The sequence below is a fragment of the Crotalus tigris genome, unplaced genomic scaffold (assembly GCF_016545835.1).
Source record: "Crotalus tigris isolate CLP2741 ecotype Arizona unplaced genomic scaffold, ASM1654583v1 scf7180000017694.5664430, whole genome shotgun sequence".
Taxonomy (NCBI): domain Eukaryota; kingdom Metazoa; phylum Chordata; class Lepidosauria; order Squamata; family Viperidae; genus Crotalus; species Crotalus tigris.
In genome coordinates this window covers 3195239-3218894 of record NW_024096572.1, presented here as the reverse complement: position 1 = coordinate 3218894, position 23656 = coordinate 3195239, and the positions used below count along the sequence as shown (strand labels likewise).

The 23656-nt window shown below is 35.3% G+C and overlaps 1 protein-coding gene across 4 annotated transcripts in view; it reads right to left on the bottom strand.

Moving 5' to 3' along the window:
* The window catches only part of ARHGAP15 (Rho GTPase activating protein 15), a 448034-nt gene that overhangs the window by 150516 nt on the left and 273862 nt on the right, over positions 1–23656 (bottom strand). For all 4 annotated transcript variants that reach the window (XM_039338235.1, XM_039338233.1, XM_039338234.1 and 1 more), the window contains one exon: positions 15811–15909. In XM_039338235.1, coding sequence (XP_039194169.1) covers positions 15811–15909 — 99 coding nt within the window. The remainder of the gene's footprint in view (positions 1–15810; positions 15910–23656) is intronic.

The following is a 23656-nucleotide window of genomic DNA, read 5'->3' as shown; positions in this document are numbered from 1 at the left end:
CTTCTAATACAGCCAGTTTGCTTTGACTGCTAGTAGTTTAGATTCTTGTAGAGAGCAATTAACATGCAATAAACCAAAGTGTTAATTATGTATTTAGATTAGAAATATGGAATATAGTAATTGAAATAGTTAAGCTTAACACAGGATCTGGATTTGCGGATTTATTTGGATGAAAGGTTATTGAGGATTGTTATGATTGATTTAGTTGTATTGAAATATATCAATTTGAATATAATATGTCATTAGAGGGAAAAGAGAGGGTTTGTTTTTAGTGATTTAATCTGAACTTTATGAGTATGACTTTCTTTTGTGGACAATTGATTGCCTTGCCACCACATTGTTTCTTAAGCACTTGTTTGTAAAATGAAAAAACCAATAAAACTTGTTTAAAAAAAACATGCAATAAACCTGCAGTCATCTGAACCGCCTTGCTTCCTGATTTCTTGCTCTTGACAGTACAATTTATAATAAAGGGTATTCTAGCCTCCCACAGTAAACTGGATGGCCATCATCATGACTATTAATAATATAATTATATAATTGTCTGCATACTGGCTGAGAACAGGATAACCAAAGTTTTCTGTTCTTGGTTGATGGCATCTTTGCATCGGCCCACCACTACATCAAAGAAGCAAGTATTTCCTAAATATGTTCTTTCTAAATGCTAAGTTTCACTGCTAATGCAAAAAGGCTTAATAATAAAAAGAACAGGCACATCACAACCTAACCTGCCTGTGTCCCATGCTGTCTTGGCTTTCTGAAGCCAATCTTAAAAATGCCAGTTCTCAATGCAGCAAGTTGACAATGGGTTGAGCATTCCCTTGCTTCTTGTCCTTCCCACCAAGGCAGGAAAGACAGGCCTCATTGACAGATCCTCTGTGCATTGATTTACTACAGTTTTCCTTTTCCTTTTAGGGACCACTTCTTTCTCATGAGTCCCCTTTATTTTTCTTTGCTTTCTCAGACACGTGCTCACAAGATGCCTTCACATCCCCCCTCTGGTGTTCTCTCTTCTAATATATTTAATTTACCATCATTGTAGTGGTGCTGCCATGATCAAAACCAATGGAAGATTCCTACATTGTACTATGGGTCCATTGAAAATTTGAAGCAAAGAACAACTGAGGATTCACCTGCAGAAAACCAAGTTTGCATTCACTGAAACTTTGTAGCTTCATTCTAATGTGCCTATGTTGCAACTTGCTTTACAGCACTCTGAGGAAGTGGTGGGAAAGCAAGGGGAACAGCCTAGGTGGAAATCAAAAGAAATTAGGTTGAATGTGGTCCCTATGAGGGTGGCGCTACAAATGGAATAAAGAGGTTATACTAGTGGGTTCTTACTGGGAAAGGGAAGATATAGGTGAGGAAACTGCCATTTAAGTAAAGGCCCATTGTTGGATTAACCACAAGTGTTTTCTTTTTAAGGCAACTGCCAACCAGAAGACAACATAGGCTCCTGGCTATCCAGGATGATATTACTCCACAAGGTAGGGACCACCTGCTGAAGGGCAGCTGACCTGCCAGGCAATGTAGCCATTGGAGCCTTCTCTCACTAGATAGAAGTAAAGCAATGTTACAAACAGTTAGAACAGCTTAGGAGGAAAAACAACAGTTTTGAAGTAGCACAGGGGATGCATTTGCAATGGGTTGAGATGCCAAGCCATCAAAAAGACATGAATAATCCACACTAATGGTGGGAAAAGGAAAAAAGTGCAGTTTTGACCTTAGAATGACTAACACAATGTTAGCCCTTCAAGGTGGTCCAGACAAGAAACACAACCAGGAACACTAGCTCTATCGTTTCTTGTTACATTAATAAAATCCTACAAGACATGAAACATTTCTCTCCTCCTTTTCTTTTATTATCTGAAAAACCAGGAAGAGTCCTTCTGAAATGCCCTTTCTCCTTCTCTGAGCTGAGATTACCTTTTACATGGTGGTTGGCCAATTTGTGGCTCTTCCTGTCTCCCAAGGTCATTTTCACATACTGTTACATCCAAAGATCTTTGAGGTAGCAAATATTGGACATCAGATACAGGATGGATACATGTGATTGTTACATATTTTGAATGCCCTAAAGGCCCAGACACCACTCCCTTTTGAACGTATTTAAAGTTGCTTCTTTTTCATCAGATGGTCTTAAACTACAGTTTTTTAATCTCAGCAACTTTAAGAAGCATGGAGTTCAACTTCCAGCATTTTGATTTAAACAATTCTCCATTTTTTTTAAAAAAAAAGCTCAGTGGCCAAGAATTGTCACTGTCCTTTTTAAAAACATTGAAATACTTGGGCTACCTTACGATTTTTTAAACCTCTTTTTTACTGTTGTCTAGTTGATTTTCTGTTGCTAATATGTTCTTAAAATGATTACTTTAACTTCTGTTCCTTGCTTTCTTCGGCTCTCTAAAAAAACAAGCCAAAGGATTTAAACAAATACATGCATTACAAAATGACAAGGGCAACTGCACAATACATTTTTGGAGTAATTTGAATTGTGTTAGGACAAATGGGTGTATGTAAAGCATAATAGATAGGGAGACAATATTGCAAATACATTTCTAGATACAGATAACTGTGAAGTTACCCACTGATGTATCAGTTTAGTGCTCAAGTGAAAAATATATCATACCAATTATGAAATACAGACATATGTAACAAAAATTTGAAGCACATGTCAGCTTTCACATCATGTTCAAAAGCATCAGAAATTCAGTAACTAACACGAAAGAACCTTGAAATAATTTAGGGTGGGAAAAAATTTGTTCTAGCAGCTTATCTGGGCAGCACCTATACAAATACATTTCTTACAACTACAAATTAATTTAAAACGAGGGCATTTTTCACTGAAGTCCATGGAATCAGAACTGCTATGAAAAAACATTTTCATAACATTTATAAGGCATACGCTTGCAATTTTCTTATTATCTTAAATATATAAAAGTTGTGTGGTAACTTGAGCAGTGCAGAAACTTAGATCCTTATTTTCCTATATCACCAGAAAGTTCAGTGGCTGTTTTTAGTTTAGTTTTTTTTAAACAAAAAAACAAAAACAAAACCTGCTTCCTTATTTATCAGATTAATTAAAATTTTATGCCATATGCTTCTTACCATACTATGCAAACAATGCTCAGCTTCTTGAGAGATCCCAACAGAGAGAGTAGCAAGCTCATTGCTAGTAATATCTCTAAAGGGGAACTAATAATAGCAACACTTATATATTTAAAGAGAATATGTACATATATTCAATAATTTTGTCATTTTTCACATCTGTTTAGTTATGAATCTATTTCACTCAGGAAGCAATCAACAAGAAAAGTTTTTTTTTAAAGAACAGCAAGGAAAACTTTCTGATAGAAGTCTTCTAACATTTAAAGACACTTTTTAAATAATATATCACTCATACAGGAGACTACACAAGTTCCGATGCAGGCAGTTATTGCTCTGTTAGGATTACTGCAAGCCTCCATGCATATTGTTGAGAGTGAAATAAAATACTTAGGTTTTAGCATTTTAAAACATCAGAGAAGAGCTCAAGTGGATTGGTGAAGGTTAGTATCAGCTGGATGTCTGTGGATGGTCACGATTTCACAGCTTATATGTAGTGATAATATGTTACTACTGACATATTAATTTTTATTATTTTATTCAAAACTAAAACCCACTGAATTAAATAAGACTCCTAAGTGAAAGTAAGACTGAAGCCTAAATAAGCTTAATTAAATGCTATTGAAGTGGTGGGTCAGGAATGATCATTAATATCAACTGAAGAAGTTGAAAACATTTATTTTTCTTTTTAATACTAGCAGCCATAGGGCAGGGAGTGTAGTTTTGTGACAGATAAGGAGATTAGTTACTATTCCATAGTAGCTGAAAATCCCTCTAAAAGGCTGTTAGCTATGGGAGAGGAGTTGTCATGGGCACCCACAGATGTTTGCCTCTAAGAGGAGCAGAGGAATTTGTGGCCCAACTCCCTTGCAATGTATTTTTTATATCACAAACTCAGTCCTGTTTGGATCTATATGCGACATCTATTGCTAAAACAAAACAAAACAAAACAAAACAAAATGACTAGTTATTAGAATCCCACATGGTTTTCAGAGTTTCAATCCCAGGGAATACAAAAGAGACTGCGGAAGTAATCTGGATTAGGAGATCTACATGCCCAATTCCACTGATTCCAATTGAGTTTCAGAAAAAAATTGAACAATGTTCAGCAAACTAAATGCCTGGGGGACAGATTAGTTTTATAGTAATAGCAATAGCACTTAGACTTATTTACTGCTTCACAGTGCTTTACAGTCCTCTCTAAGCAGTTTACAGAATCAGCATATTCCCCCAACAATCAGGGTCCTCATTTTACCCACTTCAGAAGGATGGAAGGCTGAGTCAACCTTGAGCCAGTAAGAATCAAACTGCCAACCTGCTGGCAGCTGGCAGTCAGCAGAAGTAGACTGCAGTACTGCATTCTAACCACTGCGCCACCACAGCTCTTATAACATTCTGCATATAGTGGTTGTTCTACAGATAGGATTCCTGAACAATTTTTGTAAATAGAAGCTATAAACTAAAAACAGACCTGTTTTTGTCCAAGGCAGTAACTGAATTACTATGATAGAATTCATGAATAGTCAATACAATAAGTATATCAGAGATCTTGGATTGAGTATGTTTTCAGCTTCCGATAATGTTTCAAAGTTTTATTCTTTTACTGTGGAATATTTTTAAATGTGTAAAAAAATACAATATGTATGTTTGCTGCCACCATGTTTTTATTTGTCAGTGACAGAAAAATAAACCTCTTCTCCATCAACTATTAGTTGGCAATCCACCAGTTAGTAAATAGCTGTTATCTAGAATTAAGGAAATTCAGCCTTCAATTCAGCTATGGAATTTATTGGGTTCTCCTGATCAGTCAGTATTTCTTGTTTTGACTTTTTATATGGTTGTTTTGTGGATTTTAAAAAAGGGGGGTCGGAAGACCTGGAGAGTGGACGGAAAGGGAATATATGTTTCTTTGAGATCCTCGAAAAAGAGGTAGTATGCAATGTAACACAAATATTAGCAAAAGTACAAAGCCACTAATTAATCAGGAAATATTTTATTCCTAGTTTTCCAAGGATTCCTAGCATTTCCTTGAGTGGGATCTTCCTTGAGTGCTCTCTGAGCTTGGTTGTTTTCTTCCAGACGTTTCATTCCCCAACTAGGTAACATCATCTATGTTAGAAAGGAGTGGGGTTTGCTCTGTTTTTATATACTAGTGGCTAGCCGTGTCAATGTTGGTGGGGGTGTCTTTGATGGTTCCTTTATTACTGTTAGTTTGTTGGTCTCAGTTGGTAGTTCCTTGATTGGGGAATTGCCTACTGCTTGAGTTTTTCCATTTCCATAAGTGCTAGAACAAGTTTTGAAATTCAGCATAAGGTTTGAGAAAAAAATGCCTCTTTCCAAATTAAATTAATAAAGTGGAGAAGAGTCTGTCAAGTATGGTAAATGCACTGATTGATTGGGATTTATTTTCTGAATATTGCCTCTACTCAAAACGGTTAGCAAAAGACTATTTTTTATAGCAAAAAAAGGGCAAGCATAAATGCCTCTCAGGCTGGTGTGCCAGGAAAACCACTGGAGTGCTCCCAGGTATGAATTTAGTCCTGTCACAGCAAATGTTTCTGTGGTAAACAGTCAGTAACCACTTATTTGTTCTGGCAATTCTTACCATTCAAATGCTTTCTTTTATTAGCATGGGATACATTTCTCTGGAATGAATTAGTCAATGAGGCAGGTATCAGGTGACTTTAAGAAAGATGGCAACTGGCTTAAAGGGGTACCTATTATTTGTAGTTTCGTTATTTTATTTTTTATTTTTTTTACTTTTTAGGAAAAATACAGCTTAGGTTCCATTCTTCATACTTTCCAGATTATAACCCCATGATACATTGTTTTCCTTCTTCCTTTTCTGCTTCCCTCTAATTTGTATGTTGTACACTTTCTGAAATGTTTTCTCTTGATGCCTCCCCCCCTTTTTTTCTTCAAAAACATAAAGACCCAGAGTGTGGCTTTTTTACAGACACTGAGGCCCCAGAGAAAAAATACCCTTCTGAGCCAATTGTAACTTGGACTTTGTACAAAACTATGAACTAGCTTTTGCTCTGTGGAAGGTAGCTATAGCTGGATAAAATGAGTCAGAAGGCAGAATTCGTAGAGCAATTATTGCCAAGACAGTTGCATTCATTTGCTGCTAATTTCCGCTCATAACTTACAAACATCTTTTTATATCATAAGCTTCCAAGGTAAAATTGCTTGGAATGTAGTTTTGGCTAATATTTGTTTGAATTCAACAAAGCAATAAAATCAATGGCTGATAAGCTATATATTTTACTGACCCGACTCAATTTTTTTAGTCCTGTAATACAAAATTATATTATTTATTGAAATGCTGAATGTTTTTTTTCTCTAAAATAGGATGCATTTGCTATCAGTTTGTTTTGTTTCTTTTCCATTTACATGCATATAAAAACAAGATACTGAAATCTTGGAAGGAGACAAATCATAAAAAAAAACTTCAAGGATTTTGTAAGATGTTAAACAGTACAAATTGCACGTTTTTCATGGAAGTATTAGCTTTTAGTACATTCTTGGATCCAAGTATAATAGATTTTCCCAAACTGGAAAAGAATATATACTACAAAATTAGCAGAACTAAGAGTTCAGCTCATCTAGCAGAGCAATATGATCCCTACATTTTTAATGTACTGCTCTCAAAGGTAACTGGAAACTTATATAAAGTGAGAAGCATGGGGGGGAAATGATGTTAGGAACTGTTTGTTAAAAAGCAACCATCAGGGATAAGCAATTTGTAAATAAACTTGGAAAAATAAAACAAAACTGTAGATATTGCGGATTTCTGGGTAAATGTTTATAACAAACAAATTAGACCAAAGGAGATGATGAGGTTCTGAAATAAGCTTGGAGTGGCTCTTATGTTGTGCATCAGGGCCCAATAACTCTTAGTGACATGGCAGCTATTTAATGCATTTCTGCTCTGCTCTTCAGCCAAAAGGACATACAGAATAGTTTACAGAATTTCAGTAATGATAGGTCCTGAAATCATGTTAGCAATATAAATAAAACAATGCAGTGAAAAAGAAGAAGAGAGGGTAGTGAAACGCATATGCCCAGGACTACATTTAAATTGCCTTCCAAACACTGACATGGAGGTGACCTCTCTGCCACTAGCAGTCACCAACCACCCTTAAACTCTGACCCAGACAATTGGGGGGAGATGACAGAGCAGAAAGTCTGAGAATCAGTTCATGGAATTAAAACAAGAAAACATTGCTTGTGCCAAGACAGCACTAAATTTACAAAAGAGACTGAATAATATCATTTAACGACTGATTTTTTTTCAGAGAAATGTTCTTTTTTTTCTGTATTCTCTTCATTTACACAATTTGGGTTGAAGACACATCATTTCAAATATGCAAACTGTGCCAGAGGACCATTATCTTTACCTTTTTTTTCCTTTCTACAACTATGAAATTGGGAACCATGTGTTTTGTTTTGTTTTGTTTGTTTATTGTGAAATTTATTTGCCTCCCATCCCATATCCAATGACTCTCTGGGCAGTTTATAACATAAAAACATTAAAATAATCAGTTATAAAATAATAGGTGGTATATCTCCATAGTGACTATGGAGTCATTGCTCCTTGATCAGCTTATGACAATCATCATCCATTGCAGGGCATTTCATAGGAAACTCCATGAAAAAATCAGGTGAGGTTTATAATGGAATGCCTGATTTATATAGAGACTTCTACCATAAAATTAGAATAAACAATAATCTAACCTTGGAAGTACTGCCCTTGATAGAACATGTGAATATTGTTCTTATAGTTTACCTGTTTGTTTGTTTTATGTATTTTACTAATTTTTGATGGATATTTCTTTTTAAACTTGGAACAATCTTTTTATTAGAATATTTGTTCAGTTTTTCTGATTAGATGATTTTTTATGAAACACTATATTTATCCTTAAATATATTTTATAATTAAAAAAGAAACCCAGCTCTAACCATCATAGACTTTAAATTTGACTGAAAAAAAGAGAAGAGGAAAAAAGTGAAATACAACCAAAGAGGAATGATGAAGATTTTTTGGAGATGATCCTTGATATAAGCAAATCTTATTGAAACACTCTGTTAATCACATGAATTAAGATCTATTCTTTCGTATGATAATCATGCAATGTTTGAGAATGAAATATAGGTTCAACAAAATCAGGCTTTCATAAAATATGGTTTTCCTCTGGACTGAGTTCAAAGGGAATTGAACAGTGGTGGGATTTAGCCAGTTCGCATCAGTTCGGTAGAACCGATAGCTAAATTTTGTTGAGTTCAGAGAACTGGCTGAACCAACGCTGCTTCTGGAAGTCCATTCTAGCCCTGGGAGGCCTTGAGAAGGCCTCCCAAGCCTAGAACGGCCCACAGGAAATGCATGGATATCACTTCTGGAAGTCCATTCTAGGCCTTGGAAGCCCAGGCCTGCATCCACGCAGAGAACCGGATGTTCAGGTATTTAAATCCCACCAGTGGAATTGAAGCAATTTTAGGAAAGTTAATGATGTGTACTTCTTTTGTAACATTATTTCTGTTGTTTAATCTTACTTATTTACAGCATTTATAACTTCCTTTTTTATAAGACTATGTGCATCTTATAGGGGCTCTCCCCTAATTTTATTTCAGTAACAACAATCTGTGAGGTAGGTTGGACTGAGAGAAACTGACAGGACCAAGTCACCCAAAAGCACCCATGATCAAGTGGTTACCTGAATCCCAGTCTTTCGATTAAGTGTGCATCTTAATCATACACTTCACCACACAATACTTGTACTGATTGTACAGAAGTGTAAAATGTATTTACAAGGACTAGTATGCATACTGGAAAATTCCATATGTCTGTCAAACTACATATATCTTTGGGGGAAAAAGGCTCCCTTCTCTGTCTAAAAGATACCAGAGATTAGACTGCCCTAATCCTGCTTCAGCTTGGAGAGAAGGAATCTGAAATTTAAAATTCTTTCCCACATTAAAACACAAAACAAACTATTTGAGCAAAAGACTGGTGGAAGATCATTTGCTCTATATGAAATGATGAATTCACAAACAGAGGCTCAGGGGAAAAAAAACATTTTAGATTACTGCTACAGGAGATAACAAAAGGAAATGCTTAAGGTACTATAATCATTTAGGCCCCCTTTTTTTCCAGGTCACTGTAATCTACCCAAAGATAACTAATTGCACAAAGTAAACATTCCTCTTCAACCACAAAAGGAATCTATTACACAAACATATAATTCACAGTCATTTTTAGTGGGCTGTAAACAGTTTGGAATGAGCATAAAATGGGACAAAAATCAAAGTGAGCATTTTGAAATGAAAAAGTGTTTGCTACAAAAGGTCAGTCCCTTTGCTTGGCAAACTATGCAGAAAAGCCTGGGAAAATGTTGAACACACAAGCAGTAAGGGGATTTTAAAGCCAACAACCTCCCTGTTTCTTTAAACAGACATCGGAACCTATAACTGGATGCTGTCAAACAAATGACAGCAAAAAAATAGAACAGCTGCTAACAAGTAAAGTTAAGAGATAAAAGTTTTAAAAGCTAGGGACCTTCTCCGAAATGGACTAAAGGTCTTTCTTAAATCTTTATTCAGGGCTAGAGATCTCAGGATGACTTTTTGGCCAAGAGTCAACTATGTGATTTTTGTATATAATTCTTGCAACAGAGAAAGAAAATCAGCAGTGTTGTTGCAAACACTGACATTAAGAATTTGAGTATACAAGTTGTTTTGGAGGGTCACTAGTTCTCATGACAGAAATTATATGGGCAAGATTCTTTACAACATTTTGAACAAGATCAATTAAAAAGAAAAGAATGAAGACCATTAAGAATATTTGGAAAGAAATCCAAAAGCCTTTAAGTGACAAATTACAGAATCAGAATCCCATGTTACTAGCAACTTTCAGCATAATCATTTTTCCTGAAGGTGCTACTTTGATATTAAATTACGAGATATAATAGGAACAACCTTCTAGCCTTTAGCTTTTCTCCCTAACCAGATCTGGTAGTAACTACATATCCCTGCTTCTGGATGTAGGAGGATCCTTGTCTGTAGGATAGTCTTCTGGCTTGAACCAAAAGAGCATTTCCTATGTTGTAAGTGAGTTTAGCAACTTAACTCAGAATTAGGAAATGAGAAGGATATTTTTCCTGTTCTTCTCTTTTCTCAGGAACTAGCTGTGGTGATGAAAAAATAGTAACATGATAGTGGAGATAGATAGATAGATAGATAGATAGATAGATAGATAGATAGATAGATAGATAGATAGATAGATAGATAGACAGACAGACAGACAGACAGACAGACAGACAGACAGACAGACAGACAGACAGACAGACAGATGAGAGAGACAAAGATTCGAACCAACATATCGGAAGTGGTGCCATGGAAAATCCCGCCAAATGTGAAGATGCCAAAGGAGTACTGCTAGTGAAGTTCATGGAGCGTGGTTCAACCATCAGTTCAGAAGTCTACTGTGAAAGGTTACAAAAACTCAGACAAGCCATCCATAACAAGCATAAGGGCATGCTGACTTCCAGTGTAGTGTTGGTGAATGCTCGCCCACACACCTCTAGATGCACCCCAGAACTTTTGGAGCAGTTCTGTTGGGATGTTTTTGATCACCCCCCCCCCTACAGCCCAGATTTGGCATTGAGCGACTACTACAAAGGAATTTCAAATCTTTTAAGATGTTATGACAAGTGCCTCAATTTGAATGGCGGTTATGGAGAAAAGTAATGTAATGTTGTAGTTTTCTAATGTGTATAATAAAAGTTCTGTATCTGCGAGTGTCTGTCATTGATAACGGAGGTTTATTTCTGAATTGCCCTCGTATAATCCCAACTTTGGACATGAGTATGTAAATAACAGCATTTGTGTTGTGATGTCATGGCATGCATTTTGTCACTTGTCCCTTTGTTCTCCATATGGACACATGTCTTTTCTCATTAAGTTTAAAGGGTACCATATGGCATCCCTGGCCTCTTTTTCATCTCAAAAGCAGGATGACACTGAATTATTTCCATTATTCCACAGCAGAAAGAGAAAGAGGAAAGAATTAGATGTTGGCATTGCTGTCTCCAATGGTGGCCTCTCGGCTCAGCATTCACATTAATGCACAGACTCCGCCCTCTTGCTAACTAACTTTAGTGCATTTATTATTGCCTTTGTATGGATCACAGTCACAACTTAATTAACAATCAAAACAGATCTGAACGATGAACCAAATTGTTCTTAGGTTCATTTTAAATAATAATGGCAAACATGTATGCTCCAAGAGCTTTTGATAGTGTTCTCTCTCATTCAGAAAACTTCTTTCTGAGGAATCATATTATTTCAGTGTGCGTAACGAGAAGAGACGGTAGGGTGAAGCTGAGAACATGGCTTATGGCTGAGTCTGCCATGTCAGATATGTATTTCCAGTTTCTCTAATATCTTTGTCTATCCTTTTTACAAACAAATGCATTTTATATAGATTTTTTAAAAATGCATTATTTTAATTGTTGGTGAGGCACAAAGCAAAATTCGATAGTCTTGGATAATTAGCTAGAAAATAAATGTGGAAATAATTCTAGAACAGAAATGTTTCACAAAACAATTACTCTTTTCCTCGCACAGGATTTATAGTCTAACCCAGTGGTTCTCAACCTTTTTAATGCCGCGACCCCCAACTGGTCGTAATTCGAGGACTACTCAACCGGTCGTAAGTCGAGGACTACTCAACTGGTGCAGCACCGTTTGCAAAATGGGACTTTTGGCGGGCTCAGCAGGGCAGAGACAGCCTGGACAATTCCTATTGGCTTTTGAAAGCCAATAGAAGTAGACTCTGTTCAAGAGAGTCTATTCTATTGGCTTTCAAAAGCCAATAGAATAAAAGGGAGTAGCAAGGCTAAGGAAAAGGGGGGAAAAATGGCGGACTGCATTGTTTGGCGACCCCGTGAAATGGTCGTTCGACCCCAAATGGGGTCCCGACCCACAGGTTGAGAACCACTGGTCTAACCAATAATAAAGGTGGGCTTTAATAATGACATATTATAGCAATAGCACTTAGATTTATATACAGCCCTCTCTAAGAGGTTTGCAGAGTCAGCATGTTGCCCCCAACAATCTGGGTCCTCATTTTAGTGACCTCAGACAGATGGAAGGCTGAGTCAACCTTGAGCCAGTCAAGTTCAAACAGCTGGCAACCAGCAGAATTAGACTGCAATACTGCATTCTAACCACTATGCCACCACAGCTCTTAATATGTTAACATTAACATATTAATGTTAAACTGACAGCTAACAAAGAAAAAAGCAGAACATTAAGTTCTAAAAAAAATTACAGGAGAGCATTCATTTAGATGAAAATAACTTCCTTCACTATTCATAATCAAAAGAATAAGGATGTAAGTCATGGGACTGGCAACAAGCTAAAACTACTAGTAGGGCAAATTATTAAATAATAATGCAATGCAATGATAGTGGATAGGTAACATTTTCAATGAAACCTTTAGCATCAAGAAATTGTTTTTGACCAGTTTAGTTGGAAATTACTAGCTGATACATTCTGATGGTCCTTTTCTTTATTCAATATTATTATTTTCCATATCCCATTTACTTTAAAATATATCTTCTCCTGTATGACACATGAAAATAACATGTTATTGTTAGTTTTTTAATTTAAAATGATTTTGTGTAGCTTATAGCCACATCTAGCAGGCAATGTTAATCAAGTGAGACAAGATTTTTGCAAATTGCCAGTAAATGTGCAATGTGAAACTCACAAATGAGTTCAGGTGAATTTAAACTGATTTTAAGATATGGAATGTTATACTTGAGGCTTTTCTGCTGCCAGTGCTTATTTTCACAGTGAGCAATACTTCAGAGTAGTACAATCTAGTTCTGCAATGGAGGTTCTTCAGAGAGAGAAAAGAAACTTTCAACTTCAGGGAAACAAACTATACGGTTACTGTATGAAGATGGGACAGAGAGACACAGCTCTCTGTTTCAGCCAAGATGCCAGCTGCAATGAATGTTTAGGCCATCTTACTAAGACTATGTAAGTAAACATACAGTTTTCATTAACTATGCCTTTCCCATAATTGGTACGTAAGTATTTCCCATGACTCTGTAGTTGAATAACTTGGCTGGAGGCATATCTGGCCATTAGGAGGAGGGCTTTAAATCTGTTGAGTCCCAGCCATGCTGGGAGACTTGGCACCTCCACATATGGCTTCCTAATACCAATCCCTGTCTAAAATGTCATCAGAAGCTTTCATAAACATTGGATTTAGCTTCACATAAATTACTGCTGTCCTGCAATAGTTTGTGCCAGAATTTAGTGAAAACAACACACTGAGTAAACAGAAGTAAAGGCACAGGAATTATAATCCTAGTCCAGGAAAAGAAAAAAAAATTGTATACCAAGGACAAAGTCATAAATAGTGATAAAATGCAAATTTTATCACATGCCACTGAGATTAGTTATTATTTATATCTCTACTAGCTAATGCCATATGCTAGCTTAAAGTTATAGTAAGTACAGGGAAGGAAGCATACAAATCAAAGCGGATTCATACAATACATATAGAAATTATTCTACAGAATTAAAATTATTCTGCATGTCTTCTCACAGACTACAAACATCTAATATGCATCCTTGAAAATATATATGTATATGTATATACTGTATGTATATATGTATTTTTCAAGGAAGCATAATAGATGTTTATAGCCTGTTACAAGGTATACAGAGTAATTTTGAGGCACTCTGATGTTTATTTGCAGTATCTATGAATAACAAAGATAAATGTATTTCTCTAAAAGTAACAACATTTTGCTAAATTATGTGTAAACTTTACCCATAAATGGTTGGTAACAGTTCTTGTTAAGGAATAGTTTTGTGTGGTACATTTTATTAATTGTACTTTTATTGGTAAATGACCGAAATAAAGTTTCTGTCTGTTATAAATATCAGCAAAAAACAACAATGTTAAAACTGCACTATATTTCTTAATGCCTTAAAAGTTTCAAAACAGCAGAGTTAGAGAACATTTTAAAATTAAAAGTTTCCAATAGCCTGGAAAAAGCCAAGGTAAAATGCCAGATGAATCTTTCAGGAACAGAAAAAAACCCTTTCCTGGTATTTGTAATGTCTATGGCAAAAAACATATTGTAATATTAATAGATAAAGATAATATCTTTATTATCTTAAAATATCTATTTATTTTCTTTAACATCTCTATTATCAATCAATCAATAAAATAAATAAGAACATTGTATTAACAAAGGCATTTACTATTGAACATTTTTCAAATGGGATTGCATTTTTCAATGAATTAATTTGATCCACAAACCAGTTATTCTATAATACTTGGGATCTGAGTTGTTTAATGCTACCTTATAGGAGGTACCTAGGACTGAGGAACTATTCCAGCAGCCAGTGAGCACTTTATGAATATAAGCAGTGCATCACTGTGTTCTTTCACTAAAGCTTGTTTAATTCTCTTGCAATGAGCAAGAATAGCCAGTGGAAATTTAATATTAGAATGGTAAAAGCTCCAATTTCAGCAGGAGTGGCTTTTTTTAAATTGTATCAACACAAGCGATCAAACTTGTAATATCTTTATTATCCAGAATATTCATCTACATTTTAGATCATTTATATTTATATTTTCTTTTTTTTTTTACAGGCTTGGTTAGTTAACTATAAAACTGTAAAGTAAAACAAACTGGGGTCTTGTTACTTTTCCAGAGGGTTGACCTGTACAATCAGTAGGTGAAGTTGCTAATGTAATGTTGCTAAATGTTATCACTAATTGGTGTAAATCAAAAAGCTTATAAAGAGACAGCTGCAGTGGTCACTTCAAAAGCTAGCAATCCTAAAAGAGACTCCCACATTCCAAAATCTTCACTGCATATTTCTGGCTCTAATATTTCCATATTTCATAGCTATTTGATATCCTGGGAATATAATTTTCCTAATTCACTTATATGAATAAAATGGAAGTTCCAAGAATTATACACCATTAACCCTGCATACATATAATATTACATGAGCATATTTCAATGGATGTATTACGCTTTCCCCTTATCCCCTGTCCTCTTATGCTAGCACTTCCCTTTTACTCCCCTTTGCTGCTTTGAAGGATTTACGATCCCTCCAGAATAGATTGCAAAGGGGTATTGGAAGCTTAGAAGGAAGGGTGTTGATGGATACCTTTTTGGCACAATGCAATACAACACAACTGCTGTATAAAAATAGATCTCTTTTGTCATGAACTTCATGAAAGTTGGTTTTGTGTATTAGAAATATCTTTTACTTGATTGCTAACTTCATTTTAGTTGAAAATTACTTGGAAGCAGAAAATGGAATGTACACATTACAAGGACATATTTTTAAAGACGGTAAACATTATGGGCTTTAAACAGTGACAGTAATCAAGTACAAAATTTCAACAAATAATTGTAAGGGAAAGAGACCACTGCTGCTATTTATTTTGAATAATATCAGTGACTCTCCAGAAAAAAAAGGAGGGGATGGCATATACTTATTTCAAAGAATATTAGGAAGCTTAAGAAAAGTGGGGAAGGTTGATACCATTGTAGTTTTAACACCCAGCTATCCATCAGTTGGTAAATGAAAGACAGAATTTAAAATCTCACTTATAAATATACAGCCACATTTAGGAATGTATATAGATCATAAAATACGTACCTCGTTCCTCAACAGCTTTTATACACATTTTAACGAAGTAAGGGACAGTAGAGCCATCATGTTCACACACATTGTGTAGGTAAGCACCAAAAATCTGATCTAGAAAACACAAAACAGAGAATGGTTGATTAAACAGAAACCACACTTTAAATAAGCCCCCTGAAATGTGAAACAAAGTGAATAGTACATTATAAAGTTTTGTTGTCCACTTACCTAGTTTTGCAAGCAAACTTTATTTGTCAAACATAATATCAAAGCAACTTAGAGAATTCCACTCCAAGTTTTGCCTTATGTTTGTGAACATTATGTGTGTTTAGTTTTTACTAGACATACGGCATACATAACAATGATCCCTACTCAAATTGTGTGACTGTATCACTGAAAAACAATGAGATAAATTTGATGTATGACCAATTTGCAACCCATTTCTTTCCTTGGGACTGAGGCCATGAGTTATGACTTCTGATTTATTTTATTTGGCACACTGAGTTAAGGATATCCACAGCTAGTTCTGAATGGTGTGGATATTAGAAACTGTCAGTTGCATTACAGAACACATAAGCAGAGATATCCTTTTCTGTGCAAGCAAGCCCCATCTATAATCATCTGCATGTCAGGTTGTTATGTAAGGTGAAAATGCAATGTCCTCCACTCTCCTTCAACATGCAGAAGTAAAATAGGTTGGGTAATTGAATGCTATTCCTATTGAATGTCAATAGGTAAGCCATAGCCCAGATCTATCTTCCAGAAAATATTTTTAAGAATAGCTGAGGGTCACAGTTGCATGTCCAGAGATCATAACTTGCTGCCTAAAGCTGCTGTTCCCTTGTGATCTTAGATAGCCAATGGTTTGTTTAGAAAAGCCAACCTGGAAGGTTGCACTGACATCACAATAAGTAAATGTATAGAGCATTGTAATATAATCCAGAGAATATCAGCCTTGGGTGAAAACAGCTGTTTGATGGGGAATCTGAGTTTAGAAAATGTTAACTGTCCTATAATTCCATACAGCATTAACCTTGCGAACTCTCAAGCTTCCTCCTTCCGTTATATATTCAAGATGGACAATGTTTAATATTTATTGCTACATATATGTAGGGATGTGGATCTATACATATGTTGTTCATAGTATGTTTAGGTGTGCGTCATGTATGTGTTTCACTTTGAGAGCGGGCAACTAAATTTCATTTTTGATGTGTGCCATTGTGCCCACAGTATAAAAATGACAATAAAGGTTATCTTATCTTAAGTGAAAAACCCTATTTGGTTCTATCATCAGTCTAATAGATTGTTTATACTTGTATTTGCAGCTGCATTTCAAATTCAAATTGTGTTTTTAAATGCTTGTAAATTGTACTTGAAAACTAAGTTTTGAAGGACACTGCTTGTATTTTAAAATAAAACCAACTGGGCTATGTACACTTAAAATATTTAATAGGATAGGGTTTGGACTTCACACAAGAATAAACTTGAAGAATAAGCACAAACAGCTTCATATATTCACTACAGCAACCGGCCTTTTTCAGATTTTAACACAAGGCTGATAACAAGATGTGATTGTTTCGAAAGTCTCAATAATTTGATTGCTTAAAAGAATAATATCCTTTTTCTAGCTTGTTCAGAAGCCTGAAAAATAGCAGGCTTGTTTAATTAACAACAGAGAAGTTTGCTGGAGGTCTGAAACTGTTCTTCTGAATCTTTTTCACAGAGCGCACAGTGACATTAAATAATATAATCTACTGTATGAAGGTAGAGTGGAAGGCATGCCAATATCTACTCCTCTGACAGGACAAGCCAGTTTGGTCTAGTGGCTTAGACACCAGGCTATAAACCAGGAGACAGTGAGTTCTAGTCCCACCTGAGGCACGAAAGCCAAGTGGGTGACGCTGGGCCAGTCACTCTCTCTCTCTCTCAGCGCAACCCACCTCACAGAGTTGTTGTGGGGAAAATAGGAGGAGGAGTATTACTGGTACATATGCTTGAGATATTTATAAAAATAATAAAGGTAGGATATAAATAAATAAAATGATCCACTGTTTTTTTTTAAAAAAATAACACTTTGTATTGCATTATTTATCATATCAAGACATACTGTGTACATATACTCTACACAGCAGCAGTAGAGAACTGGCTGGATTATAAACCATGGATAGAAAGAAAAGATCCAGAAAATTTTAAGACATAAGGTAGTATTGTTATTGTACAGTAATTGCAATGGTACCAAAGTCCTTTCAGGTAAATAATTTAATAACAGTATTATATTATGTTATGCCTCTCTATTATATCATTTACAGACAGCCAATAACAAAGAGATAAGTTTCATTACAGCATTTCCTCCAACCTTTTGTACAAAGTTGACATTTTTCCCTTGCCAAATGTTTAATTATTATTTTACTAAGAATAAGTCGCCCTGACCCTTGACAATGCTTGTAAATTGTGCAGCTTACAAAATGTTCTGTGTGTGTGTGTGTGTGTGTGTGTGTGTGTGTGTGCTTCATAACTTTAATCCTCTGGCTGGCTGAGGGTGTACATCATGAAGTATGTCAGGATAACTAGGTTAGTGCTCTGAGATTACAAATTAGCTTCATCCTCCTTCATCTCTGCTATATATTTTTTGACAAATTATGAAGAGAGTGCTCCTTAATGGGAACTTTGTCAGCAGAATCAAAATGAATCAAACCTATGAGAAAAACCATTCAATAGAAGCGGTTTAAAATGTTTAAACAATGTGGCTATAAGATCATCATTTAAGCCAAGAGATAGTCTCTGCATACCTTTCCAGCAGAGCATGACACTTGGAAAATTAGTGTAGAGGCCTTTGACAGCACTCTATAATCAATGTTTCTTAGCAAAGCCTAAAATAATCCTAGGAGAGCATGCATAAATAGTAACCTGCAGAATATTAAAGACTATGATATCTTTAGATTTCTGCCTCTCCTAGGGCGTTCAAGTAAAAACCTCATTTTTTTTCTAAGAGCCCACATTTAATTCTTTTTCATATTTTGTATTTTGTGAAATTTTGCCAGTATTATTTGTAAAGAAATTGTATAGATTAGTTCAAAGAATACAGAGCAATCATCTTAAGATTCAATCTCATTATGACATCTGTTGAGATCAATTATCTTTACTGCCCAAAACCAAAAATTTTCCTGAATAAACAAATATATATTTTTTATTTTTCTTACATGATAACACAAAGAGGACAGCCCGATGCAGTCATTTAGCTGTGCACACATAGACATACATTGTTTAAGTACCTGGTTGCTGGAAAAAAAACTATTTAAAACTTTTGAACAAAGAACTGAAAAATGATCACAAAATTTATTGGTGCTTCCAGCTGTGGATAAAGTTGAAAAATTTGTCTGAAGATCCCACCAGTTTTTGTTCAGATATTTCTACTAAACACAAAGCATTTTTTCCAGGCTCCAGATGCTCAAAAGTAACTGGAAGTCATTGTTTGTTTGCACAACTTTTTCATCACGCACACTTGCCATCAAGTACTTGTGATATCATCCTTGATGAACATAGGTGAAAATTTTCCATTCTGTGGGTCAGCCATGTCTATATAAAGAACAGATTCTCAGAAAATATAATTGAGCTGAGCTGGAAATGCCCACCCTACGTTGGCTGGGCCAGCCTTAAAAGAGGAACCATTTTCAGAGACTTACAATTTTTACTAATTGTTATTGGGTGTGCAGAGATTGATTTACAAAATGGGAGCTGCAGAGCTTCACGTTTTCTTTTTCCAGTGTTTTCCCCCTCAGATGTTTCCAGTAGCAGAGAAATCTCCCTGATTAGTTTAATGGTAATGGATTTTCACTTGGTTTCTCCTTTCCACAAAAGAGAGGGCTGATAATTCAGTCCAATACTAATTGCAATATCTAAAACAGAATTATAATTATAATTTCCTCAGACTTGGAGTAATGCATATTTCACTCTAAGTCTACACTCATGGATTGAATTCTTTCCCATTATGGTGTCATTGTTCAATGGCAATCCAAATGTGTGCATTCATTGTTTTTTCTGTTGCAACTTTGAGGAACACAAAATATAATTTTGGTTTAGGCAAAGCCAAAATTGAGTTAGCTGAGTAATAATTACTTAATCTGTGTGAAGCAACACTTTTACCTTTGGGGCTGGATCCAGCTTCCAGAATCCAGCATATTAAAGACTCTTGAAATCTTGATTAAAAGAATGTATATCATGCATGTCTGGATGTATGTATTGGAAGTATCTCTGTTGTTGTTGCTGTTTTTTAAAAATTCTCCTTTGCCATATCTAAGTAGTTTAAGACTTGTTGGGATAAAGAAACATACAGAATATTTGTTTCCAATAAAACAATAATTGCTCTCAAGGGAATAAAGAAAGCAAAAGGTCTTTGTGCAATTTGTTTCTGAAAATGTTCTTTAAAACTTATGCTTTCTTCCTCCTCCCCTTTTTTAATAATGGGGCAGGGAGTAGTGAAGATAAGCAAAGATGTACATAACACTCCTAATCTCCTGTTATGACAGTTTATGTCTCCCATCCAACTTATTTAGCTCCAATGTCTGGGAAATAGACACAATGTCCACCTTATGGAATGCTATTTAACTTAAAATGTTCCCTTTAGAATAGAAAATTCTTTTGTCTTCCCCTAGTTTTTTCCTAGGTTCTCAGGAATTGCTCCTTTAGAAATGGCCTTATTTATCATTTGGAAATTTAAAGGAATGAAATACTTTTATTATTACCATTGGGAAGAAAATTCCCATAGAAAGAGTTGTTTGCGAGAAGTTGTGAAAAGGGAGAAGGGAAAAACTGAGCGGCATTCTATGCCCTTATACAGCTTTAATCATTCCCTTTCAGCTGTTATCAATTTAAAACCAATGAAACTCCCACACTGAGTCCATTTGAGCAGTCAATTTTAATATCTTGAGGCATCTGTAGTTATTCTGAATTGGCTGCAAAAGCAGAACTAACAACTTAAACTCTTAACCATAAGTCTACATCAGCCTAGTAACCCATACATCAAACACCGACAGTTAGTCAATACTGTAGATGGAAAAAAACAACAACCACCACCTTTTTAAAGAAGAGCAGTATATTCACAACGTGTTCAGCAGCATGGTTCACATTATGAGTTTCAGATATATGCACATAAAAACCATCCATTAGGAGCAGTAGTGGACATGACAGCTTTGAACATGAATATAAAAGGAGACAAAAGGAAAGGATAGGAGAGTCATTCTGCAGTTTGAGGCATGAAATACGATGATTATAGCTCCTATGAACTGACCATCCTACTTTTTTTTTTTTTTAAAGGCAGAGTTTGAAGATAAGAGAGAGCTATGAATTGTTCATTCCCTAAAAGCCGGGCAGCAGATTTACCCAGGTAAAGGACTTTCTGAGGGTGAAAAATTAAAAGCATCTATGGGTGCAAAGCCAGAGCATACACCAAAATGCTAGGCTTCAAGGAAGAACAAATTGCTGGTGAGGAAGGACTGTCAGGTCCCAAACCAAGAATGACATGTGCTCATTCTTCTGAGCTGAGTTCTTTCATGTTTCACATGTATAGACAAAATTTTGCTAGACTGGAGTCTACCTTCTGCATCTACAATATACCCTGTGGATTATTAGAGAGCAAGTGTCTTCATCCTCTTCTCCCCACATAATATCTGGGTTAAGTTGCCTCTTACTTTTCTGGAATGTATCCCCTCCCTCCAGGGCATACACCTCCTCACTACATTCCATAACAGGGCTTACAGGCAGTTCTCGACTTACATTCATTCATTTAGGGACTGTTTAAAGTTACAACAGCACTGAAAAAAGTGACTTATGACTGTTGTTCATTCTTATGACTGTTGCAGCATCTCCACAATCATGTGATCACAATTCAGACTCTTGGCAAGTGGCTTATATGTATGACCATTGCCATGTCTCGGGGAGATGTGATCACCTTTTGTGAACTTCTGACCAGCAAAGTCAATGGAGAAGTCAGGTTCACTTTACAACTGTGTTACTAACACTATAGTGATTCATTTTACAACTCTGGCAAGAAAATGGGGCAAAACTCACTTAACTGCAGAAATTTTGGGTTCAATTGTGCTTGTAAATTGAGGACTACCTATATTCCTAAATAGCCCTTCTGGGCTGTTAGCCATTAAAGGTTCCCCATTGTGTCCGTTTTTGCAGCGGACTAATGCTGGAGCAGGATTTGTGAATCAAGTTTTGATTCTGTGTTGTCTGAAATCTTATTGTATAAGCAATTAATATGTGTTTCTTATATCTGAACAACACGTTGCATAGAAATTAATGCAAAGAGTTAACCAGTGTTTCTCTGGAAATGTTGCCAGAAATGCACTAATCAGCAAGATATAACTGAACAAAGAATGCAGTCTATAGAATCATATACTGTAAGTGTTATATACATTGCTCTGTTCTGGTAATGTTTAGAAGAAAGCATTTAATATTTTAACAATTTTAAAATGTGAATAGTTTTATTTCCCCCCAAAACTATAGAGTTTATGTAAAATCTGGGGAAGCTGTAGGTAGTAGATAAGGCTAACTGCAAAGGTTTAATTACTCAGAAGACAGAAGTTTTCTAAGTAAAAAACTTTCCTACTACCTTTACCTATTGGTATCTTATGATTTACTATCTTATGATATAGGATTTTATCTTATGATTTATGATCTATTTCTTATCACTTTGTTGTTTGTATGTACACTGAGAGCTTATGCACCAAAGACAAATTCCTTGTGTGTCCAATCGCACTTGGCCAATAAAGAATATTCCAATAAAGAATATTCCAAATGCAAAGCAACTCGGATCAACTTTCTTCATTCAGAAGTCATTGAAAAACACTGATTTACAATGTGCAATCACATTGGTCTTAAAGCTTACTTAGGTGACCTGGACTATGGGCAATGGAGGTATGAATGTCATCAGATTGTGCTTTGAATTTGGATGACCAAACCTACACTCAAACAGAGTTTGTACTACAGTGTTTTATTTTTAGACTGAAGTTTCTATTATAAATTATGGATACCAAATGCTGACATATTCTTAGTTGATTTGCTTAGTGTTATGAAAGGATGAAATTTGTAAAGAAAACTGTAGTGTATCATAATCATGTGACCTTTAACTGTAACTGGGTTGTTTGATTTACCGTACCTTCTTTCCTCAACACAATAACCTGTGTCATTATTTTTATAGATCTGAGTCTGTTCCATATCCCTGAAATGGTACATTGAGACCTATAAGACTGAAACAATTTAATAAATAGAATTATAATCAAGAAATACCATCTAAAAATAGGAGGCATCTGGTACATGTATATAGGCAGAGTCATAAAGGTACTTCTAAATAAAGCCTCTATAATAATTTATTTTACAACTAAATTAATTAAATTAAAATTTGTTATGTTTTCAAAAACAAAAGACCAAATCATCATCCCCTCTGCCAAAAGATTATATGGAATATTGTTTTACTTTTCTATTTTTAAATCTATATTTTATGAAAATTATATGTTTTCTGAGGATTTTTTTTAAGATTGAATTTTCAGTGATTTTATTAACTGTAAACTTCTTGATAGTAAGTTTTGGAATAAGTCATTAATCTATTAAATATTTAAAAATCACTACTGAGAAGCATTTTTTAAAACTGAAATAAATGTTTCTGTTTGCAGCCTATATTTTCCACCTAAATCCTTCAATTAATTCCAGAGAATCAGTAACTTAACAAAACTCCCACACACCTGCTCTATAGCAAGCCTATCCTAGGTGGCCATTACATACAGCCAAAAAAGTGTATTACTTAAGATGAGCAGAAGACAAACTATTTAAATTCATTATTTGCAGAGGATTTTTGGAA